At 40.2% G+C, this 25,814-nt stretch overlaps 1 protein-coding gene across 6 annotated transcripts in view; it reads right to left on the reverse strand.

The window, feature by feature from the left end:
- Nucleotides 1–2,388: 2,388 nt before the first annotated feature.
- Nucleotides 2,389–25,814, reverse strand: part of RNF13 (ring finger protein 13) — a 103,491-nt gene continuing 80,065 nt past the window's right edge. For all 6 annotated transcript variants that reach the window (XM_048863824.2, XM_048863825.2, XM_048863829.2 and 3 more), the window contains 2 exons: nt 6,613–6,693; nt 2,389–3,866 (listed from right to left, as the gene is read on the reverse strand). In XM_048863824.2, the coding sequence (XP_048719781.1) occupies nt 3,502–3,866; nt 6,613–6,693 (446 nt within the window). In that variant the 3' untranslated portion in view covers nt 2,389–3,501. The remainder of the gene's footprint in view (nt 3,867–6,612; nt 6,694–25,814) is intronic.

Genomic DNA, 25,814 nt, shown 5'->3' on the forward strand with positions numbered 1-25,814 from the left:
GCCAGAATACCCCACCAGGGCTCCTAACCCCCACAGGGCCCAGAGGGGAGAGCAGGCAGCCCTTACCATGGCCCAGGACATACCCCCTGAACAGCTCCACATGGGTAGCCTCAAAAGTTAATCACTTTAAGGTAAAGCCAGCAGGGATTGGTCCTGCCACCTCGCACAGCTGCTGGCCCATCTGCAGTAAGTAGAAGGAGGAAGTGCCAGACCCCACAGAGGCTACCCCAGATGAAGGGTGGATTGACTGCTGGAAACCAGCAAACAGGAAGGAAGTGGCTCTGAGCCTATGGCTCCAAATCTTGCACTTGTTCCTGCAAGATCTTATGGGTCCAAATTACATGCCAAATCCTACGAGACCTCAAGCTTACCCTATAAGTTCTGGGGGGACTGGAAATCTCATGGGACCTATCCCCTCCTGTCCTTTTGCTTTCTCCCATTCCAGGAGCCACCGAAACTAGGGTGACCAGATAGAAAGTGTGAAAAATCAGGACAGGGGGTGAGAGGTAATAGATGCCTATATAAGAAAAATTCCCAAATATCGGGACTGGCCCTATAAAATCGGGACATCTGGTCACCTTAACCGAAACAGACCCCTTGCTAGGCTTTTGTAAAGAGCTGTTTATACTTGGGCTACACAAATAGTTCTATTAATCTTCAGATAGTTGCAGAATATGCCTACACTATCTTGTGCTGAAACAGCTGCAAATGCTTTCGAATGTATGAACTTTACATTTACTTTACCACATTAACTTCAAGAATGACTTATGACTTCATGAAGGCTGACATGCTTTTTTAAACAAGTAGTCAAAATATAGCTATATCTTAAACCATTAACTTCTATTTTTTGAGGGCAACTGGAGCTGGCTTTGGATTTGATAGGCATAATTTAAACAAATGCTCATCAAAGATGGGAGCCAGCTGTACATGGTAGTATAAACAGAGTGGTAGAATTGTTTAGCTTCATGTATATCACATTTCAAAACTTTGAAGACAACTCTATACTTTTCCTTTGCTGTAGGTTTGGATTGCTCTTACTTCTGAAGGGAGGAGGATCTATCAGTGAATGGGTATATCTACACTGGAGTTAACATTGGTCCTTACATGAGTTTAAGACAAAATTTCACTACCTTCCATCCAAAAAATATCCCTTTGCTCACATTTGGAGGTTCTATAAGCCTGATTTAACTGGTGGGTGACTAGGACTCTGGTAGGTCATGGCCAGTGGTTACAACAGGAGTTGGCTGCCAGAGTCAAGGGTCAGAGCCAAAATTCAGGACTTGGCATAAGGCAAGGCAAGGCAGGAACAGGGCTGGGAACAACTAGCTACTATGCAACTGTAGTTAATTGCTTTGAGCAGCCAACTGAACTGCTGCTGAGCTAAGGAACCAGTGTGGTGACTCTTCCAACCAATCAGGTGGGGTAGCCAATCAGGCAGCCTACTACACGCCAGCTGTTTGAGGCAAGAGTTTGTTAAACTCTTTTAAATTTTTTGCATGGAAAAAAGACAGTTCATTTTAAATTATATTTTTCCTGAACCTCTGTCTTCAAACGAGGCGTGTGCCTGGACTTCACTGAAGAATAACTGCACGGCTTACTTTGAAAGTGAAAATAACATTTACACTTAAAAATTGCATCTGGGTGAGTGCATGGTGATGATATACAGGATAAGCCTTACATTCTGCTTGACCTCACCAGGGATGCCTAGGGGTGTGAGGGACTGAGAGACACCATTGTTCATCTACAACTCCTCCCAAGCCCCCACAACCTGTTAAGTCTGACTTCCTCCAGTAGTGTGCAGTAACCTTCCCTAACTACTAATACACCTCTCCAGCAGAAATGACTTCCTTTTCCAGGTGGTAGGCAAGGGAGGAGTGACTGCACTGTGCATCAAAGCTGTGAAAGCAGTGGGGCCTCACCAGGAATCTCTTCAATCCAGGCTTTGGGTATTTGGTTACCAATTCACAAATATAGACTCTGCTGGCTTTAAGGGGCCAGCCTGGGGAGTAGGAGTGATTAATGGCATAGGCTTTCTTTTCTCCATCTTTTTTTTTTCCTGAAAATTACACAAATTACATGCCAAAAATCTACGTTGGTGCAGCTTTAAGATCACAAATTTAAACAAGGGAGTGATACAAAAGTTAAAGTTTTCTATGAAACATTATCACACTTACAGTGCACATAATGTTGATCACTATACTGTTTTTTGTATCCTGTGCTATACCTTTGGTGCAATGTAGGTGAGTTAATGTTATGGGAACCCTAACATTTGCGTTTCCTGGTTCTTTTTAAGTACATAACCTTACCATCATTCTTTGGCCTTAATTATATTATAAATAAAAGGCAGCATGTATGCAATGTGACAGTTTAATAAATTCCTGCTAGTACTTAAAGTGGAAAACATGTTTATTAACATTCTTTCAAATCCCCCTTATACAAGGCCATATAAAAAATCTTTGCATTTTGATTATACACAGTTATAATGACATTATATATAATTTAGGTTTTCATGATACACTGGTAAGTACAGAGTTCTGTTAAATATTTATAACCACTCATTTTCAAATCAAATACTTGAAAAAACAATTTATCTATGTACATAGGTTAGCAGACTAATGCAGCATAAAATGCTCCTTATTTAGAGGTATATGATGTGAGGATCAATAGAACAGTTACTACAATTCAGTATTTCTATATACAGCTTTGCTTGCCTTGCTGTTTTGGTCACTCCCAGCCCCTGCATTATTGTTATAGGAAATTAGTTGAGCTGCTATCAGCCAATGGGGCCGATTAATAAGATGTTCATTATGAATCTTTTTGTGTGAGCTATTTTAAACCTAACTGATTCTGAAATTTCCTTCACAACCTTAAACTGCTCTTGCAAGCTCAACAGGATTACTTGGAAAAGTAGCAGAATCACTGCTGTCAAGATTAAAGCATCCGTTTCCCTGCTTTTTGATCTGCTTGCTAAAAGAATACTGAACTGTTCTACCTCTTTCTTTCAGTAGTGGTGGCAGTTTTGGGAAAACCCCAGAAACACAGGAACCATATACATTTTTGATTAGGTTGGAGGGGTAGCGCTTACCATATGTTTAATAAATATTGCTATCAGTATAAGCCAATCTTGCCTACAAGCTGTAATCGGGGAAAAAAATCTACTTTCTTGGCTATATCCCATTTCAACAAGATACTGACATTTAAAGTAGAGTCTCTGGTTTACTGTGATATCCCTACTGATGGAGACTCCTGGCATTATTCATTAGTATTGTGAAGTCCAGTTAAACTGTTCATTTTGAAAAGATAAATATGTGAATGAATAACTGAACCAAAAAAATCTGTCTGTAATATGATCAAACCATAGAACACTACATGAAGAGCTGCATCTATTGAAGTAACCAAAGAGGCCACCAAATAGAATGTATTCCCTATATAAGTGTACGTAAAGTATAGTTTTATGAACAGTTTTGTTCTTATGAGATTGATCACTAGCAGTCTTGAAGCTCAAACTGTATTTGCCACCCTATGCTCCCTTTCATCATTGGGCTGTAGTTGAACCACTACACTCTCTTCATTCACTCCATTCTCTGCATCACTACTATCAATATCCTCATTGTCATCTTCCTCATATTCTGAAGATTCAGTCATGTTTTGATGGGAATGAGACTCTGATAAAGCCCCAAATGACTGAGTGCTAACTGAAGCTAATGGTCGAAGCAAAGGGGTGTTTTCAGAGACTTCATTCTCTTCTTGACTGCTGTCTGTTTCAGAGTCTGAATCCCCTTGAGAAGGGACCACTTTCTGCTTACACACAGGGCATGTTTTCTTGGTTTTAGTCAGCCATGGGTCCACACACTTGCAATGATATGCTGTCAGGAAACAAAACAGGTATGTCAGTTGCTAAGTAAAAATGACAGTCTGAGGTTACTCTTGTTAAGTTATAATTTTGTGTTACAGTTTTGTGTTCAATAATGCTGATTTTAAAAGACCTTGTGATTGGGTGTCAACCCCACACAATGCCTGACTGGGAAAAATGGGCCACTTAACTTTATAGGCTGCACCTGGAGGAGAGGCAGGGACTAATAAAGATTAACTGATGATGAAAGCCAGCTGGCTGGGGCAGGCTGAGCTTTTATAAAGGCAGGAAGGGGCTGTTGGGAGGAGCTCTGCAGTCCCTCCCGGGAGAGAAGGGAAGGTGGCTGTGGCTAGGTACAAGGTGGAAGTGATCTAGGGGGAGAGTAGGCCATGGGATCCTACCTTGGATTATAGACTCTGGCAAGAACTCCAGAAGGAGTGAAGTAGCCACAGGGAACAGAGGAAGCTCCAGTGGTGATGCAGAGGTGGGCTAGGAGATAAGGAAGGCAGGCAGGCAGGCAGAAAAGAGCCCAGAGAAACAGCAAGAGGGTCAGAGCTTAAGCAGACTGTGGTTGCTGGCCAGAGTGTATGTGGGCTGGAACCTAGAATAGTAGGTAGTCCAGGTTCCCTTACCAGCCATTGGAAAAGCAGTACAAACTGGGTAGTGGATCAAAAGATTGCCTGAGGCAGTTTGTCCAGTGGGACTTTGATATCCTGGAAGGGGAGAATATAATGATCTAGCTCAGGGGTTCTCAAAGCTCAGGGGGTCACGAACTGTCAGCCTCCATCCCAAACTCCGCTTTGCCTCCAGCATTTAGAATGGTGTGTTATATATAAAAGTGGGTTTTTAATTTATGGGGGGGGGTGCACTCAGAGGCTTGCTATGTGAAAGGGGTCACCAGTACAAAAGTTTCAGAACCACTCATCTAGCTGTGGGGAGCAACTGAGTCCAGATAGAGACCACAGGGCGAGCAAGCAAAGGAGAGGACACCTGACTGCTCAAGAGCCAATCCCCAGATGAGCCCCAAGGCGGTGCCACTTGCGGTGAGTGAAACTCTTCAGACCCTCTTCAGAGAACGTTGGTTACTATAAACCAGTTGGGATATGGGTCATGTCTACCTTTGGACAACACCTAGCACAGTGGGGTCCTGATCCTAACAGGAGCCTCTGAACACTAGTATAATACAAATAATAATAACCATTGTTGGACCCTATGGGCAGGGAGAGTATCCACTTCCCTCAAGTGAATAATCATTTGACCTTTACTCAAGAAGTTTCTGATACTGGAAATCTTTTTTTCTGAGAAGATTGTGGCAAGGCTATTTTCACTGGAGTCTACTGGAGTCCTCAAATCTCCTTGATCTTAGTCTGGTATTCGGGTTAGATTTGGTACAGCAACTGTACTGATCTCAATGGCCTTATCTAAACTGAGAAAATGATTCACGTTTGAAAATGTCTTAATTAACATGATCTTCAACACAACCTAGCACAAAGTGTGGACCAGGACAGGTGTTAGCTGGTTAGGAACTCTACGGTTAACCATGACCAACTAATATTTTTAAACATGGTGTATCCTTTTCTATACTATGTATAAAGTCATGTTTAACATATAGTAATTAACATGTTTTCCTAGGACAAGTGTTCATGATGATTTCTACATCTGTCAGTAACCTTTGACAGTAAGATTTGGTTAACTTTGTGGCCCTCATCTAGGGTAGATGCCATGTTTCTGTTCTTTCTTTCTGAGAAGTCCCAGTCATTTGTCTGTCTGTCTGCCCTCAAGGTTCTTTTGTATGGAATTCTACAAAACCCTATTTAGTCACACACTGAGCAGAATGGGTATGTGAGGCCACTATGTGAGACAGTGAGATGGTTTGAGCTTGCACTGTCATCAGATATCTCATTTTCATCTGACCTGATGGTACTCTTGCAGTGCCTGGTGAGGGTGTGACATTGAGAGCAGGCTGACTCTGGCTCAGTCCAGACAAGATGTGACTAGTGGACTGAAGGAAGGATCATAAGAGTATATAGTAGGGATGGTTCCTGACTCTTTTGTTAGCGGGTTTGTTCAACCTTTGTCCAAGATGTTAACAATTTGGGGGAGGTTTTGGGCCCCTGATTGCTCCTGGATTTCTAGTTGGTGTGGATAGCCAAAAATACCTATTTTTACCTGTGTCTGGTTAGACTTTGCAATCCTTTCAATTGGATTGCACAACATGGCTGGCTCAGTTAGGCAGAACTGGTCACAGGGAAGCTATTACACCTTACATATTGCAGCTCTCCAAGCAGAGAACTGGCTTCCAGGTGCAAATTGGTTTATATCCAGGCTACTCATCAGACACACTCTCCAGGTTGCTGTGGCAGTAGAGATCAGCTGAGCTAACAGTCCTTAGATTTAAATGTCTGGGAACTGGTGGCAACATACTCTGGAATGCACTTTTCCACTGAACTGACACACAATCTGATCTTCAGGGCACCAGTGTCAGGCCCATATTTTCTCCTGGGCATTTGACTGAAGGAAGATGGACTCATTGGTTGAATGATTAGCTGTGTTCTCATTATGATTATCCTTCTCTTGTTACTGTTTAGAAGCCAAAATTGTCTGTTTTTAATCCCATTGTAGACTCTGTATGTAGACTCTGGGCCATATTAGAGAGGCTACCTTTTATAAATCAGTAAATTCATTGCTGTTTTGGACACAAATATTTTCTTTAAATAACTTACAATTAAAATATTACAAACCAATATGCAGCTGCTTACCATGAGAGCATGGAAGGATTCTGAGCTTGTCTCCATCCTCATATTCATCCAGACAAATGGCACATATATCATACTCATCTCCTGCAGCAGAAAATTGTGAATCAATACTACATTAAAAGCTGTATAACAAGCTGTATAACCTTCAAACACATACAGATAAGTTCTTATGGATATTTTCTTTAATGTCCATAGGTCAACTCTGATCTTTTCTCATCCACAGCAATTTTTTTTTGAAGTTGTATTGTCCCTTTCATTATACTTCTTATTTGAACTGTATGTTCATCTGCTCTCCCTTCAAGTGCAGGTTGATGATAAGGTGGCCATATTTCCACAAGTTTGTGTGAAATCCCTTTTCTATAATCTTATTTAAAAGTGTTTAAAATATAAGTCTACATTATAATATAGATGTATCAACTGTCAGTGGAGTATGTTAATTAAAAAGACAGTAGATGAAGAACAAGCAGAAGAATATTCATATGCCCCATTTTAATTTGACAAACTAGAATTTATTTTTTTGAGGCAGGAGGACTGGAGGAAATCAGAATAATCAACAAGGAGCTATTACTTACCTAGTCATAAGAGAACGCAAAAGCACACTACTACATAATGTAAATCTTGTTTGGGAGGTTTATATTATCGGTATGCTGCCCAGTATATAAACAATTTTCAACTGTCATATTCCTTTTACCACATGTTTTTGTTAAGAATTTGACTTGCTGCAGGAGGGTCTCTGCTTTGGTCTAGAGAATCATAGGGTGTCTTGCATGTATGCCAGCAGACCTTGGCCCAACGTAGGCCGTGGTTATGCTCTCAGATGCGAGGATGATGCAGACCAGCTGTAGTGCTAAAGCTGCAGACCTTTAACACAAGTGTGCTCTTGCCTCAATGAATATTTAGATTCACATATTCTGATGTTTGTTTTTCTATATACCTGCTGTGTATTCCTTCTAAACTTACCCAGAAACTTCTTGCTTACAGGGTCACCAGAAAGTGAGAACAGGCATTCGCATGGCTCTTTTGTAGCCAGCATCACAAGTTATTTATGTGCCAGATGCGCTAAAGATTCCTATGTCCCTTCATGCTTCAACCACCATTCCAGAGGACATGTGTCCATGCTGACGACTGGTTCTACTCGAGAACAATCCAAAGCAGTGTGAACCGATGCATGTTCACTTTTGTCATTTTAGTTGATGCCACCAGCAGAAGGTGGATTTTTCTTTTTTGGTGGTTCGGGTTCTGTAGTTTCAGAGCTGGACTGTTGCTCTTTTAAGACATCTGAAAGCATGCGCCACACCTCATACCCCTCAGATTTTGGAAGGCACTTAAGATTCTTAAACCTTGGGCCAAATGCTGTAGCAATCTTTAGAAATCTCATGTTGGTACCTTCTTTGCATTTTGTCACATCTGCAGTGAAAGTGTTCTTAAAATGAACAACATGTGCTGGGTCATCATCCGAGACTGCTATAACATGAAATATATGGCAGAATGTGGGTAAAACAGAGGAGGAGGCATACAATTCTCCCCCCAGGAGTTCAGTCACAAATTTAATTAACGCATTATTTTTTTAACGAGCAGCATCGGCATGGAAGCATGTCCTCTGGAATGGTGGCTGAAACATAAAGGGCCATATGAATGTTTAGCGCACCTGGCATGTAAATACCTTGCAATGCCAGCTACAAAAGTGCCATGCAAACTCCTGTTCTCACTTTCTGGAGATGCTGTAAATAAGTGGGCAGCATTATCTCCCATAAATATAAATAAACTTTTTTGTCTTAACGATTGCTGAACAAGTAGGACTAAGTGGACTTGAAGGCTCTAAAGTTGTACATTGTTTTGTTTTTGAGTGCAGTTATGTGACAAAACTATATTTGTAAGTTGCACTTTCACGATAAAGAGATTAATTGAAAAATACTTTTCTTTTATTACAGATATTTGCACTGTAAAAATGAGTGAGTTACACTGTATTCTGTGTTGTAATTGAAATGAATATATTTGAAAATGTAGAAAAAAAAATCCAAAAATACTAAATTTCAATTGGTATTCTACTCCTTAGCAGTGTGATTAAAACTGATTAATTGTGATTAATTTTTTTTTGAGTTAAGCGTGATTGACAGCCCTATCAGAAATATCTTGTGTCAATGTACAGAGAATGTTGTGTCTATAGTGGTATTACTAGCTTTTGACACCTTAAACCTCTGACTTTTAGTCCTTTCCCTTAACCATAGGATAATCCTCCCACCAAAAAAATTTCTATCTTTTCTTTTTCTCTATCTTTTTGAGCATTCTTGTTGAGGTGTTTCACAAACACATTATTCCTTATTGCCATTCCTTATACCCTCTCTCTGGTCTATATTTAAGACTATCTGAAAAAATTCAGAATATTTTTGCCTTTCCCACAACTGTTCATAAACTACTCTGCTTTCTGTGAAAGGGTTGTTTCCTCGCCCTCTTCCTGATCCTTCCATTGCAACAACAGAGATACTATCAAGCTGAGTAAAAGCTGAGAAGCTGCTTCTCAAAAAAGTTCTCCAGATGGACCAGTCATATCCTAACAGACTTCTAAGCAATAACTCACTTTCACACAAAATGAGAATGTGTATGGGAATTAAGCTGCACCTGTGGTGGTAAAAAATGTAAGTGAAACTGATAATAAACAGTAGCTGGAGACACAACTCAGCAAACTCACAACCCCACAACTCAGCAAAGCTTTTCAGTTTAGGCCTTCTCTATTACATGGCTGTGAGAGACAATCTAGAGAATCTAGTCAAGCTTTTAAAGGAAGTTGTATCACGAGAAAAATTTAGTCTAGGTGAAAAAGGCACGGGGAAGTCTGACATGTAACAGGGGAAGCTGTAGGGGATAGACACCATCTAAAGCACTGGCTCTCAACCTTTCCAGAATCTTTTCAGAGTAACAGCCGTGTTAGTCTGTATTCGCAAAAAGAAAAGGAGTACTTGTGGCACCTTAGAGACTAACCAATTTATTTGAGCATAAGCTTTCGTGAGCTACAGCTCACTTCATCGGATGCATACTGTGGAAAGTTTAGAAGATCTTTTTATACACACACACACAGCATGAAAAAATACCTCCTCCCACCCCACTCTCCTGCTGGTAATAGCTTATCTAAAGTGATCACTCTCCTTACAATGTGTATGATAATCAAGTTGGGCCATTTCCAGCACAAATCCAGGTTATGGCCCAACTTGATTATCATACACGTTGGAAGGAGAGTGATCACTTTAGATAAGCTATTACCAGCAGGAGAGTGGGGTGGGAGGAGGTATTCTTTCATGCTTTGTGTGTATATAATATCTTCTAAACTTTCCACAGTATGCATCCGATGAAGTGAGCTGTAGCTCACGAAAGCTTATGCTCAAATAAATTGGTTAGTCTCTAAGGTGCCACAAGTACTCCTTTTCTTTTTCCAGACTCTGTCCCTTTCAGGAGTCCTATCTTTTCATGTGTACCCCCAAGTTACACCTCACTTAAACTACTTTCTTATAAAATCAGACCTAAAAAGACACGTGTCACAGCACACTATTACTGAAAAATTGCTGACCCTCTCATTTTTACCATATAATGATAAAATAAATCAATTGGAGTATAAATATTGTATTTACATTTCCGGTGTACTGTATGTAGAGCGGTATAAACAAGTCATGGTATGAAATTTTAGTTTGTACTGACTTTGCTAGTGCTTTTTATGTAGCCTGTTGTAAAACTAGGCAAATATCTAGATGAGTTGATGTACCCCCTGGGAGACCTCTGTGTACCCCCAGAGGTAACCGTTCCCCTGGTTGAGAATCACTGATCTGAAGTAAGCTGTGCCAGCTTTGCATCACTCTAGTAATGATGAGTATCCATAAACTCATCTTAACCGCCTAGTTATGGAGTGGTACAAAGCAACCAGCACATACAGATAATATGGGCCCTTTGTGTTTGAAATCAAAGCAAGTATAATGTAAAAATGTCTTGGAGACCATAACTAAATGATAGGGCATTACAGAGAGGGTTCTGAGAATTGTGCATAAGAAATTGCTTGCCAGGGTGCCCCTGAACACAATGCCAGGCTACAGAAAAAAGAACACTAGATTCATAAGAGATTTGGATCCAATTTTCACAGTGAAAATATGGATAAGATCTATGCTCCGTGTATGTTTTGCACATTTATGAAACGGGGTAAGTCAGTGGGAAAACTGAGCTGTGAGAACATGACAGTAGCTGAGCTTTGCGGGGAAAGCATTAGAAATCTGTCAAATACTCAGTGAGACAGAAGCATTAAAACTACCATTTCAAATTGTAAGTATTCTAAGCCTTCTAAGGAACTTTTTTTAAATTTTTTTTTTGGGGGGGGAGAAAGGAGGGAAGGGGAGGTAGTGAGAGGCAAAGGGAGAACAAAGGCTCACAGGCATCTTGGTTAACCATGTCCTCCTTTTCTGTTTAGATGACCCAGACTAGAAATGTAATAAACTGATTGTTATATCTTTTAGCTGTATTAAATATACTGGTCAGGTGGCTTTTTAAGATTTGGGTTTTTTAAATTGCAGATTGTTACAGTTTTTGTTTTGCTCAATGCACATTGTTGGCAATAATGCACCTTTTGTTAGTCTTTCTAAAGAAGAAAATGAAGCACTTAGTACATTTCCAACTTTTTTATCTGCTTAGTTATTTTTCTATAACACCTTTTCCCAATTACTCTGTGCAGTCTTGTAACACACAGAGCATAACTCCTATTTAAATACCTTCCAGCTGATTCATAAAAGTAAGAAGCTTGGGAAAGTAGGGTAGCAATTTGATGCCATCCACATATTTACACAGAAATGAACTTGGTTTCAGCTTCCAACTCAGGGCTTAGCTTATACTTCACATTACCAAATAAGGATAGTCTAATTATTCCTCTTTTCTGCCCTGATGATTTAGGATTACTGCATACTCTTTTTAGGATGTTAACTAATATGAACTAAGAACTGAGCCACCTCATTAACAATAGGTCTAGTTTAATTAATCAGTCTACTGTTTCACCTGACTTTTATCAAGAAGCTTTTACACATTTCTCATTTTTTCCAATATTGAAATCTCTCACCTTGCAGTAAGAAAACAATCATTTCAGAAAAAAGAAAAGGAGGACTTGTAGCACCTTAGAGACTAACAAATTTATTTGAGCATAAGCTTTCGTGAGCTACATGCATCCGATGAAGTGAGATGTAGCTCACGAAAGCTTATGCTCAAATAAATTTGTTAGTCTCTAAGGTGCTACAAGTCCTCCTTTTCTTTTTGCAGATAGACTACCACGGCTGCTACTCTGAAACCAGAGAGATACTTGTTCAGGTTATTAAAATAATAAATGTGGGAGGAGAAATGTACAGTGTTCTTTACAAACACATAGTAAGGAGCATTCTCCACCGTAGTGCTTTCAATATAAAATAAATTCGGGAAAATAAATAATACATTACGCTTCAACAGCATCTATGAAAGGAGCTTAAAGTGCTTTGTAAAAACTCACAACATCTGGATGAGACAACATAATACTCCTTCTACAGAGGGAGAAAGTGAGATAAAGATGGGCTAGGACTTGAACAAGATCACTGGTGAATAAGTGGCAGAACTGAGAAAACACCACACTCTTGACTCTTAGCCTCCTGACTTAACCATGTTCCCAGTTCACTTGTCCGTATTTCTGAAAACACAAATCTACAGCACTTCAATACTTTAAAAGCATCATTCGCACAATGAAAGCTGTAAGTATATTAGTAATAAGTGATAGTAGTTAAGAAACGTGCTGTACTCTAGTGAGGTCCTTTACAGGACTCTCACCAATATTTAAGCAATACTTCAGTATTCTGGGGAGAAAAAAACCCTACTTCTGTGTACTCCTGTCTCTCGTAAGACCTGATTCTGCAACCCGCATGCTCATAGTGATGCCAAGGAATGCAGTACCAGCCATACCACTTTATCAAAATATGGATTATACTTTACTCATCTCAAATTTTATACTGACTAAGATGAAGAGTAGATTACATTGATGTTGTGTGTTTGGTATCTGCTATATGTATTTTCCAGCTACGGGGAAAACGGCAAAAAGTATAAAAGCAATGAGTCTTTCTGAATTCAGCATTGCATGTAAGATGAGAAGCCCAAGTACATGTTGTATTAAGATGGGGAGACATTGGTGGCTGGTGGATAAACTGAATTTTGCTATGTGTGGGGTTAAGATTTATGGTGTAAATCATTCAATAGCCTTCTAACGTTTACCCTAGTGCAGTAGGTTCTTCTGTTATATTTCACAGTTGGTGGAGGAAAAAAATCAATCTATTGCTTGACTTCTGCATTACGACAGACACTACCAAATAAAACAAACCAACACCAGCCAAAACACTTTGCACAACAAAGCAAATTGGAAAAACTGGTTTGTTAAATATCAGCAGAGTAATAGCCATTGCGTTGGGATGGAAAAGGGTGAGGAGATGGAAGTTAAGATGAGTGAAATGTTATATAATAGACCATCAGAAAGAGTGTGTGCTGCAAATGTCTGCAGTGTGTTTGTGTCACCACTATTAATTCAAGGAGAAATCTATTATATAACCTATTAATTACACATTTTGGCAGCAGGTATGGCAATCTTAGTACACGCTGCTGCTAGTACTGTGTGATATTTATAAGGTGCTTCATATTTTAAAAGCTCTGCCCCAACATTAACTTTTTAATCCCCACAACAGCACTATGAAGTAGATAAGTATTATCATTCCCACTTTACAGATGGGGAAATGGGGGTGGGAGGGGAAAGGAGGCACAGGAGACTGGTGTGTTTTTGTGCTCTTCTTCCCCCGCACCGGCTACATAGTGAGTCAGTGACAGAGCGGGGATTAAAATTCAGGATTTCTTTGTTCATGGCCCAGTGTTCAGGCTAACCGAACACCAATGCTATAGTAAAATTCTTTGCTGCCTCATCCGCCTTCCAAGTGGTAAGTCCTAGAAACTTCAGTGGTGTTACAAGAAAATTCTGGAGTATGCTGCCCTTGAAGAATGCATTTCATTCCTTGGGGGAGGAATTCCTCCCCAACCCCAAATATGGTGATCAGTTAGACCTTGAGCATGGCGAGATGTACCAGCCAGACACCTGGGAAAGAATTCACTGTAGTTACTCAAAGCCTTCCCCCTCTAGTGTCCAATCTCTGGCTGTTGGAGATATTTACTACTAGCAATCATCATACCATCCCCTCCATAAATGTATTGAGCTCAGTCTTGAAACCAGTTTAGGTGTTTTGCCTCACTCCTCTCCTTGAAAGGCTGTTTCAGAACTTCACTTCTCTGATGGTTAGAAACTGTCATCTAATTTCTTGATCCTATTACTCAGTTACAATGTATTTAGTGATCCCTTCTAATTACAGAATAGTTGCAAAGTTCAACACAGATATCTGGGATTTTAACTGACAGTGACAGATAGGCAAGACAATGCATTAAAATACTGGATCGTTTCCTCTTCTCAAAAAGATGCTCCTTGAGAATCCTGAAATATGGCTGCACGTTGTTCTTGAAAATACGGATTTGCCTGGTGTGGTTTGTTGGAAAGTGAATGGAGTCCTTAATATACAGTACTCATTCAGAAAGCTGCCCAGTGCTCAACCATCATACCCACCTTTAGACTGGAAAAACAACATTAAGCTTTATCAGTGAGGATTATACAAGAACCGCAAAATTTAGCGGACAAGCAATATCTGATTGAAACAACAAACGTTTCTCAAATGCCCTTTAAGGTCACACCACACCTCACCCCACCCCAGCCTTGGCTCATCTCTAACATCCACTTCCTCAGCTCCCACTCTTGAACAACTGAGTCTCTATGGTGGAAGTCCTGCAGCCAAGGTGAGCTCCTCCACTGCAAGGTTGGTCTCTCCTACTTCTTCAATTCTACCATTTCCTTAGCAAAACAACTCTGATTTCCCATCCTGATAGAATCCAAGCCCATAATCCCAGCTGCCAAATTGGACACCCTTAGGCAGCTTTGAAACTATGTCTAAAATCTGAGCTAGACGATGGCACACATAACACAAGTCATATCGCGCTCCTCCATTTTTTTTCCCATGGAGGGGATTAAAGGAGAAGGAAATCTGTTCCTTTGGCCTGAAATCTGTCCTAGGGAGGAAAGACTAGCTCAATATGCCTTCTTGCCCCTCCCTCCAATCTCATGAGCTCTGTGCTTCTGGAGCTTTTCTGTGTTTGGAAGTGGAGCATGATACTAGGAGAGCTCCTCTTCACATCACTATCCCCAAAACAAACCTGTCTGGATTTTATTGGACAAACTGCATTATTTACATGGACTCTTTCACTTTTCTTTCAAACCCCACTGGGAAGGGGATCCATCCAGGTACAGGCAGGGGAGCAATAAGAGAAGATACTCAGGATGTACCAGTCTTTCAAAGGTGCCTTGGGGTTTGTGTGATCCCCTGTGGATCTCGGAAGATCTATGAATTAGTAGGAACATGTCCTGTTGGGTTCTTCTCAGATGGCCAAATCCCACCTCCCAGACCATACAGCACCTTGCCAACTCATACAGTTTAATTTTCCAGATGTTTTGCAGACATTCTCTTCCTCTACCCCCTAAAAACAGCAAAAGACTACAAGGGATTTTAGAAATTATGAATAAAATATTTTACTTAAATGTGATGTGCAAAACCTCTCGTAAACGTGCAATAATCTTTTAACCTATGGAGATACATAAATACACGTTAAACAGTTAACTCATTCATCTATCTATAGAACTCCAATATTTCTGGTACTTATTAAGAATGCAAGATGCAGAAATAAAATCGCCATGATTCTGGCAGACTTTGTGTCATCCCCCCCACCATGAGACCTGCACAGTACTGTGCAGCCAGGCAGATGGGCTAATGAAGAACTGAAATTAGATCAGTGATAATCCCATTTGAAGGAATAAATCAATTTATAAATTCCTAGTAAATAGCAGGCCTATAATTATTACTATGTAATAATGTAAATGACATGTCACTAATCACTTTCACTTTTGCAGCCCTTCATTTTGGAAGATTATAACTCATGAGGCACAATGGACTTGAGTATTTTTTGCAAAACTGAAATGTACAGGATGTTTTGATTTGTTCTTAGATTTCAACATGTGAACATATGGTGTCCACTCCCATCATCTACACTGACCTGAAAATAGTTACTTAGGCCTAGAGCCTCAAAGGTATTTAGGTGCCTGATTTTCATTAGGCTAGGCACGTAATTACTTTTGAGGATCTCCACCTTAGCCTAATACCCATACTCTTACAGTGTAGTACATATCACATTTTTTAAATGTAAAGATTCAGTCCAAATTTTCAAATCTAAGCACTAGTTAGTTCTTAAATCCATATCTAGATACTTAAATAAAAGTCCGACTTTCAAACGTGCTAAGCAAGCCACAGCTCTGAACATCTTGGCACTGATGCCTAAGTATGGATTTAGGCCAGTGGGTCTCAAACTTTTGTACTGGTGACCCCTTTGACATAGAAAGCCTCTGAGTGTGACCCCTCCTTATAAATTAAAAACACTTTTTATATATTTAACATCATTATAAATGCTGGCGGCAAAGTGGGGTTTGGGGTGAAGGCTGACAGCTTGTGACCCCCCATGTAAGAACCTTGTGACCCCCTGAGGGGTTCTGACCCCCAGTTTGAGAACCCTGATTTAGGCCCTAACATTAGGCACCCAAACTTGAAAATTTTGGCTTAATTCTTTTCTTTTCTCCCCACATAATTCATGTGCTTTGATCCCATCAAGGACAAGTTACATCTTTATTTTCCAATGTTAAAATATTTTGTCTTCTGTGTGATCATTTGAATACACCATTGTTCATTTGCTGTGCAAGATTTGAAATCTATTTGGTTTTGCCTTAAATTCCATGCTAGTGTAAACTGCATCTCCTTGCTAGCTTTTCTTTGTTACAATATAGCCCAATTCACATATTTTCTATTCTTCATACTGTTCAAATTTCCTTATGGTCAAACAGCACAGTAGATAGTTGAATTTGTCCTGTATTTGATAGCTAATTTTTGGTACAAATTAAACAGCAAAAAATATGAAATCCCACTGATTGTGTGCCCAAGATTTTGCCCATTCTTATTTGAATAACATTTTTACAACTTGAGAAATCAGGACACACACATTGTATTGAGAATCCTTAATTTAGTTAGCGAATCCTTACTTATGCTTTAGTTCTACATACCTCTGTTATGTGGGGTCAGTCAGAGAATAGGCATGTTAATAGGAAAGTGCCCAAAAGCCACCCCATACAAGGTGTCTTCCATTCCAGTTGCTAACCCTACTTACTAAGTAACTGTTGTAACTCTTTGGACACTGACAAAATATGTATCCCATTCTGTGTGTTTATCTGTCATGAATATTTATACAGTGGGCTTTGGATCATGGCTTGACTGAAGTCAAATTGGAAGATTCCTATTGACTTCAGTAGACTTTGGATCAGGCCCCATCTCAAGATAGCAAATCTGTGTGGTATCTTCTGTTTTATATTAACAGTTCTTTTTACAGATGGTAGAGTACCCTACCTCCACAGAGACCTATTTTGTCATGTAATCCTTTGCTTGCTATCCTATGTTATATCACAGAAGTGCACCTCATGTTACTAAAAGACGTTGGGCCTGATTTTCCTTTCATCCCAGTTTTACACTGATGTCAGGATATTCACTGAGCAGAATTACTCCTAATAACACTGGTGTAAGTATGAGAGCAGTCAGCCCCTATGTCATCCAGCATGCTCAAGAACCTGCTGGCACAGATTTAGAGAGAATTCAGTTAGGGAATGTTATGATTACTGTCCTGTTTTACAGCGTTAAACTACCTATATATAATCATCTAAGTGCAGAGATTTACACAAAGCTTTTGGGCAACCAGAGTGTTAAAGCTAAGAGGAAAACAAGCATTCCTAACACCAAAATTACAATCTTCTGCAGTGTTCTTCAGTGTCCCATCCAAACAAGTGAGGCAAGACCTAAAAGGCTGACCCTTTACCATTAACAGGGCACAAAATGTGGTTATGGGTGCTAATGGATTTTGCATTAGTGCCTTGGAAAATTTTATCTTCAACAGGGAGCATCAATCAACCTAATTTGATTCCTGTAATGCCAAGTTGATGTATAACAAATATTGAGCTAAATTTGTCCTAGGTGTAACATCAAGGATGAATTTGGTCCAAGCTGTCTAGACATCAATATGTTCACAGCGATCACTTTTTATTTAAAGGAGCTTTGTAGAATAATAAGGCTGAAGTCTTACGATGACCTATTTTCCCCCCCCAATTTTAAGGGGGATCTATTTCTTTGTCTTGTCTGGTCTCTAAGAAATTATTACTGCTTACTAAGAATCATGAGGACCCTCCCTCCCAAAAAAAAAAAATTCATAGCAAGTCACTGATTTACCAGAGACCTTCCTGAAATTTTAGTATCAACAACTCAGCTAGATTATTGGAATGTTGCTTTGAAGCATATCCGCTAAAAGAAACCCAAACTAAGGGGAGACAGCATTGCATTTTCTTGCACACACCATACATTATATGCTTCACCTACCTCTACTAAGAATTACTATTTCCCACCAACCTAGTCTCAAACTGTCTTATTGCTCTCAAAATTGTCACTTATTGCCTTCTCTGCCCTCTCGTATGTGGAGATGGGAGTGATGGGTAAAGGAATGATACAGTATGTGGACCTGGAGAATTAGTGTGTGCATGGAGTGGGAGTAGCTAAAGAGTAAGGGAAGAGTGTATTGACTGGATGATGAGAATGGAAGGAAGTCTGACTGTGGTGGTTAGGGGTGAGAATGGAGTCTGTTAGACCACAGATTGGAGACTGGGGCTGAAGCTCAGCATAACCACTGATCAGACAGCTAAGGATAGATGGTCCCATTCAGTTGTGTGCAGATTTAAGACTTTTTTAGGGGAGGGGAGGGTTTGAGAGTATAAAGAGTCTGAGGATAGGGGGATTAGACTATGGGTAGGGTTGTTATGGGGGAGACTGAGAGAGGAAATCAGGACTAGGGATGACAAAGGGACATAATGAGGAAGGACAGAGAAGGGAGGAGATATTAGAAGACTGAGTTTTACAAATGCTCAATGTCAGGATTTAACTAGCTTTTAGTGTTCACTAAACCCATCCAATTTTGAGTAAACAACGTCATCATCTCAGTGTAACAGAGGCTCATCTAGCTATTGATCTGATCTTGAATTGCTGGTAATTTTACCCACATGTAATATCAGAATTAACAGTTCTAAAAACAAATTCCACTTTGTTTAATACATTATTGATGTGAACTACCCCGGAACCACTCTTTCACTTCAACAAAGGCAACTTGATCTAATATTTATAACTTTTTCCCGTTGTTTGTATATTTAAGCAATAATTTCAGAGACAGTGTTAAGTACAAATGGTTTAGAGTTGAAATACAACGCAATGGGCTTTAGGGTAATTAAACAACGCGATCTACAACCACAAAAATGAAGGCTGCTGTTCACAAGCCCCCAGGAATAACAAACATGGAAAATCAGCTTTAAAACTTCCTTTCAATAGCCCAAGTATTGCCTCTTTGCTGAGAGTCAGTAGAAAAGAATTCAAAATGTCTGCATTGCATAGTCAAGGCTAAATTGTGCCCTGGTCCTATGAGGTTGCATGGGACCATAAGGAGAAGTAAGATCCCAGCCCTTTGTGTAGCAGCCTAGGACCTTCCTGCATTGTGGCTCTGAGCGCAGGAGGGAAAGTAGGGGCTGCATGCTCAATACCACACCCCACAAGCAAATGGGGAGAGGCCAGACCTATGATCCATATATCAGCCAGCAGGACAGGGAATATGCTACACTCTCTCCTCCCTGGTGCAAGAGGAGAGCCTGGAGAAGTACTGTGCTTTTTCTGAGACACAATTTCTTCCTGGAGCTCCTGAGTTAACACAGATATTCACTACCCAATACTCAGGGCTGAGACTAGAGCCTCCATCCACCCTTGAGCACACATCTCATTTATCGCCAAGTCAGTAGTTGGGATTAGACAGAAGGAAGACAAGGACTACAAGGTATGCATACATCAAGGAGCTATACAACAATAATGCCAAACTGAAATTTTGATATTAATAAGAATTAAGTGGTAAGGGTCTGTGTGCTAGTTATGCTGAAGAATAACATTCATGTAAAGCTGAACAACCCTCTTGAGATCCATCTTTATATCCATGTAACTGAAAGTAGAATTTGGATCAACAAAGACTGCATCGGTATGACTAAACACAATTTTACCCAACAATACCGCACTCGTATAATTGAGGAAAAATCTGGAGTATTAATTTCAGTCTCTATAGCCCTAATCACTTAGGTCCAAATGACTTAATCCGAGGACAAAATGTGGACCTCTAAGTTTGGTCAAGCAGGAACTCAAAAGGAATGTGGGCCAGATTAATCCCTGATGTAACTCCACTGACTTCTCATGATGTATCACATCAACATGAACCCAAGTGTAAGAACATGAATTAAATTTAGAAAAGTTACAGGGTTGGTGAGGATAACTTTCAGCAATGTCAGTAGGGCCTCTATTAGTCATATGAAAGGTCTTGGGAGGATTAGCTACTATTAAAAATATATATATATCTGTGTTGGAGTCTCTGGTGCTGCTGTTTGTGATCATTGCTATTACAGGATGAGTACTTAATTCACTAACTTCTGTTTGTTGGGGGATAGAGTAAAGGGGAATTGCTTTTAATCAACTCTGATGGGACCTTTAATGTCAAGAACTGGTAGTTCTGAACATTTTGATAATGGAGACTCAGCATGGGATACCCAGGACTACACTGAGACCCACTTGCTTAGAAAATTCTCAGTCTAAATGGCTACAGAGAAAAATGAGTATGGTGTGACAGGATTAAGTCACAAATTAAACGCTGGTGAAGCTCCATTAGATCAATAGTGTAGTTGCATCTGGGATGCATTTTCCCCTTTATAAAGGCTTCTGTTTCTCATGCAGGAAATGAAATATCTATCTGCAAATAAGAACTAGCTCCACAATGTGAGAAACAGAGATATGTGGATCTGTTTCACAGCTATTCTTACAAAGACTATACTTTTTAAATTAAAAAAAAAAACACTTACAACAATGGATCAGTTTAAAGAAAAAAACACCCAAAAACTGTCCTGCAAACTAAAATTAGCTGAGGATTTATGGGATGAGAACCCAGGTCCTTAATTAATACCTATCGTTCTAAGATTTTTTTAAAAAATATTTTTTTCCAGATACATCTTTGTTATAGACAGAGCTAGCCAAAAGGTTTTACATTCAACTCTAATAGGAGCTGGTAAATTTTAGATCAGTAGGGGGAAAAAGAAAAATAAACAGACTAAATTCTTCTTTGGTCTAACTCCATTGACTTCTATGGCATTACATGAGAGGGAGAGGGCAGAGCCTGAGCAGCAATGGAAGGTTACTGACCTCTAGGTCTACTTTAAAACCTGAAAAATGTTATCAGCTAACAGCAGAAAGCTGACAGTACATTCTAGCCCTCTGCTATTCATTTTAATAAGATAGCTCAGTATGGCCCACTTCAGACTTACTGTATTCTAAATATTCAAACATAAAAGTTTTGCATTCTACAATACAATGACTGATTAACACTGATAATTAGTCATTCTAAGTCACGTCATGCAGGGTGTGGAGAGTATCCTTGGTGGAGCACAGGGTTGGTTCCAGTTGCTTCAGGTATTGGTACTATCATTACTGAATGATCACATTTTTTGTATACAGTATCAGACCTAAAATAAAGTTGCTTTGATGGCTCAGTTGCAGGTTTGATCTCCGATTTTATCTAATAATGCTGATTGGTATGGAAGGAAGGGAGCTATATAAAGAGTCCATAAGTTTGCCACAAGTGGCATTTTGCATTTTAAATGATCCACTGATGCTTGATTCATAGTTTTATAGAGCAAAGGGTTTAGTCTCCTCATAGCTTGCAGTCTGAGTACATTTGCTATAGATATGATAAAAGCTAATCAGAGAATGTCAAGGTCCTGCACTTCATTACCTTACTTAGAGGTCACTAACAATATCTCCCCTAAATACAAGAGTGAGCTGACTAGACAGCCACAGGATGTTTTCTGGCTGGGAATGACATGGCGTGTGCTGCAGATGTGTGCAATATTCACACAGATACATACACTGAAAGAAACACTTGGTTTTTACAAATGGTGTATTTTCAAAATATTAAATAGTTTAAACTATGTATTGATCGTAACAAAGTGTGGTGAATCTATATTAAACACAGAGGAAAGTTGTTTTTTAAAACGAATTTTGCTTTCACTTGTGTGTGTTTTACTCTTTCTATACTGCTCTGAAACCCCAGTTGTCTTGGATATTTTTGTCCTTATTTCCCTTATCTTCTCCCTCTAAACAATTCAAGGTTTCCTACTATGTTTTGACTTTTCCCTTTCTTCCCTGAAAAGTCTTTATTCAGAAAAGCTTCAAAGCAGCATAATTCAACATCCAAATTGGAACACTCCAAATCTGTACACTTTACAAACTTCAAATCTGCACAGAAAAACTGCATTTATACATGTAAAGCAGATTATCATTTGTAAGTGCAAAGAAAAGGTGACCCTTTTTTAGAGACAGGTTGAATGTCTCATCCTGGTGTCACCTGAAGCAGTTGCCATCCAGCTGAACAAGTAAAATCAATGAGTTTGTGTATAGATCATCCTCAGACCTCCCCCAATTAGACTTGTCATGATGCTATCGTGCCCTCCCAAGAGAGCTTTCAAGGAAGAGAGTCCCTTTCTTAAAAAGCTTGCAGTCCAAATTAAAACAATTAAACAAGAGGAAAGGGGAGGGAGAACAAGGCAAACCATGACAAGAGTGAGTAGGCTGTTACAAATAGATACTCTGGCGATAGGAGCTATGTGTACAATTGGGATGATACTGAGACATTACTCCTCCTCTCTTACTAAACACATACAATAAATAATTAACAGTAAACCCCATGAACTGACTTGCTTGAAGGAACACTAAATTATGTTTTCAATGGAAAATGCAAAAAAACCCAAGAAACCGCAACATGCTTAATATTTCTGGTTTTAATTAAGAATCCTTAACAGGGAGCAAACTTAATATTAGCCTTTTGGCTCTAGATCACTCCTTTGTAGCCAATTCTATCCCCAGAGAAATAGAATATTATAGCAAGGTTCAGTCAACCCTGTAAAGTGAAAAGCTTATTATTTTTTATAAGACCAACTTTGCACATGACACTGTACAAACTCTTAAACTAACATCTGCTTTGCAGGTAGTACCCTCGATGTTATTAATAATGCAGGAACGTTATCAGAGGCAGTGGAGAACTGCATATGGCTCTGTCCTTGAATCTAAACCAATCCCTAAAGCGATACTTTTGCACACTGAAATACATTGCACATTAACATGAACTTTGCAGTAGCCATTAATGTTTGAGATTTTCTTCAATTTCTTTTTGTACCTACTACTAGCTTGTACAAATGAACTGTTACGTGGCAAAATTGTAGCGTGTGTGAAAGACCAAAAGTGAAGTGTGCAGTAGATACTCCTGCGGAAGCAGACCAAAACATGCAGGACTTTTTTAAATGGCTGTTAAGAAAATAAGAACAGCCATACTGCACCAGACCAATGGTCCATCTAGCCCAGTATCCTGTTTGCTATCAGAGGCTGGTGCCAGATGCTTCGGAAGGAGTGAACAGAACAGGGCAATTTATCGAGTGATCCATCCCATCATCCAATCCCAGCTTCTGGCAGTCAGAGGCTTAGGGACACTCAGAGCACAGGGTTGCATCCCTGACCGTCTTGGCTTATAGACATTGCTAGATCTATCCTCCATGAACTTATCTAATTCTTTTTTGAACCCAATTATGTTTTTGTCCCTCACAACATGCCTTAGGAATGACTATGCACTGTGAAATACTTCCTTATGTTTGTTTTTAAATTGGCTGCCTATTAATTGGTAACCCTTGTTTGTGTGTTATGTAGAGGGGTAAATTTAATACTTCCTTTTTCACTTTCACCATACTATTAATGATTTTATAGACCTCTATCATATCTCCCCTTAGTCTCTTATGCAATCTGAACAGTCCCAGTATTTTTAATCTTTCCTCATATAGAAGCTGTTCCATACCCCAATCATTTTAGATGCACATTTCTGTCATTTTTTTCCAATTCTAATACCTCTTTTTTGAGATGGGGCTACCCAAACTGTACACAGTATTCAAGGGATGGACGTACTATGGGTTTATATAGTGGTAATATATTATTTATCCCTTTCCTACTGGTTCCTAACATTGTTAGCTTTTTTGAGTGCTGCCACACATGGAGCAGATGTTTTCAGAGAGCTATCCATAATGACTCCACAATCTCTTTCTTGAGTGGTAACAGCTAATTAAGACCCCATAATTTTGTATGTATGTATTGGGATTATGTTTTTCCAGTGTGCATTACTTTGTAGTTATCAATGCTGAATTTCATCTGCCATTTTGTCACCCAGTTTCGTGAGATCCCTTTGTAACTCTTCGCAGTCAGCTTTGGTCTTAACTACTATGAGTAATTTTGTATTGTTGGCACCTCACTGTTCATCCCCCTTTCAGATCACTTATGAAAACTTTGAACAGCACAGGTCCCAGTACAGATCTATGAGGGACCCAGCTATTCACCTTTCTCCATTGTGAAAACTGGCTCTATATTCCTACCCTTTGCTTCCTATTGTTTAACCAGTAACTGGTCCATGAGAGGACCTTCCTCTTATCCCTGGCTGCCTACTTTGCTTAAGAGCCTTCGGTGAGGGACCTTGTCAAAGGCTTGTTCTATTGCACTGAATAAAAGAAATTATTGCCCTTTTAATTTCTCAGTGTGTGTTTAGTAATTTTGACTAACTTTTAGTGATTAACTCTATACAAAGTAAATATTTTGGAATTAAATTTTTAACTGATCACATCCCCTGGCTTCCTGGGAGCATTGGGTGAATGGAGGGAAAGCAGGACGCACTACAGAAAAGTGGGTAGATTATACCTGCAACACAGTTCAGCTGATGCAGAGCCTCTAAAACAGTGGGCAACTTACATGCCCCAAATACTTCTGTTTCCAGACACGACTAAATAAAACATCACACAGTCTTGTAGTCGCTGTTAATGCAGTGAGAAAAAACAGAAAGGGAGCCATAGGGGCATGAAGGAGCTGACAGTTAAAATTTAGGACATAAGAAATAACCTTAGGTTTAGCATTGGCTTTTAAGGTTACTTCTGAGGGAATTCTGTGCCAAAAAAATAAAAATTCTGAGCACAATATTTTAAAATGCTGAAAAATTCTGCATATTTTATCTGTTAATAAATAAATGTGGAGGTTCCAGCATGGCAGTGGGAAGCACAGGCTATGGGCTGCAACGAGGTGGGAGATCACCCTGCAGCCCTGCCCCTGGGACACAGACTGACACAGCGCAAGAGCCGGGCCTGCCCCAGAAACCCTCCAGGGTCCTGCCTCTCCTCTCCATGTGCACCAAGATAGCGAGCGAGGGGGACAAAGTCTCACAAGCACACCCAATCCTGGCCCCCAATCCAGGTGTGGGGCAAGCAGGCTCAGCTGGTAAGATCCAAGTGTGAAGGGGATTAGTATGGGGGAGATCCAGGTGTGGGAGACTCAACGGGGTGGTCAGGATGCTGAGGGAATGGGGCTTGGTGGAGTAGAGCTCTGGGTGCAGCTGGTTGGGACTCAGTGGGATGGGGATCTGGGTGGGGGGCTCATCAGGGTGGTTTAGGTGTAGGAAGGTGGGGGTTCAAGTGTGGGGCACTGCGGGAGATGGTCTGGATGCAGGGAGATGGGCTTGGTGGGAGGGGGTCTGGATGCAGGGGTGAGGCTCAGCAGGGGGTTCTGGGTGCAAGGGGGTGAGGCTTGGTGGGGATCTAAGTATGGCGGGGTCTGGATGTACAGGGGTTGGGCAAATGGGAGGAGCAGCTCCCCATACAGTGATTCCTCCCACTGTGGCTGAGGTGTGATGGGGCAAGAAGCGGAGGAGGGGGTGTGGAGCTTCCTGCATCTGGGGGTGGGTCTGGCCCGGCTCCATCCATTCCTTGCAGGGGAAGAGGAAGTTCTGTCTTCCCCAGCCCAGTTGGTACCTAGCAGCTGAGCTTGGCGCATGGTAGAAGCCACAGGCCTAGG

Source organism: Caretta caretta, chromosome 9 (assembly GCF_965140235.1).
Source record: "Caretta caretta isolate rCarCar2 chromosome 9, rCarCar1.hap1, whole genome shotgun sequence".
NCBI classification, from domain to species: domain Eukaryota; kingdom Metazoa; phylum Chordata; order Testudines; family Cheloniidae; genus Caretta; species Caretta caretta.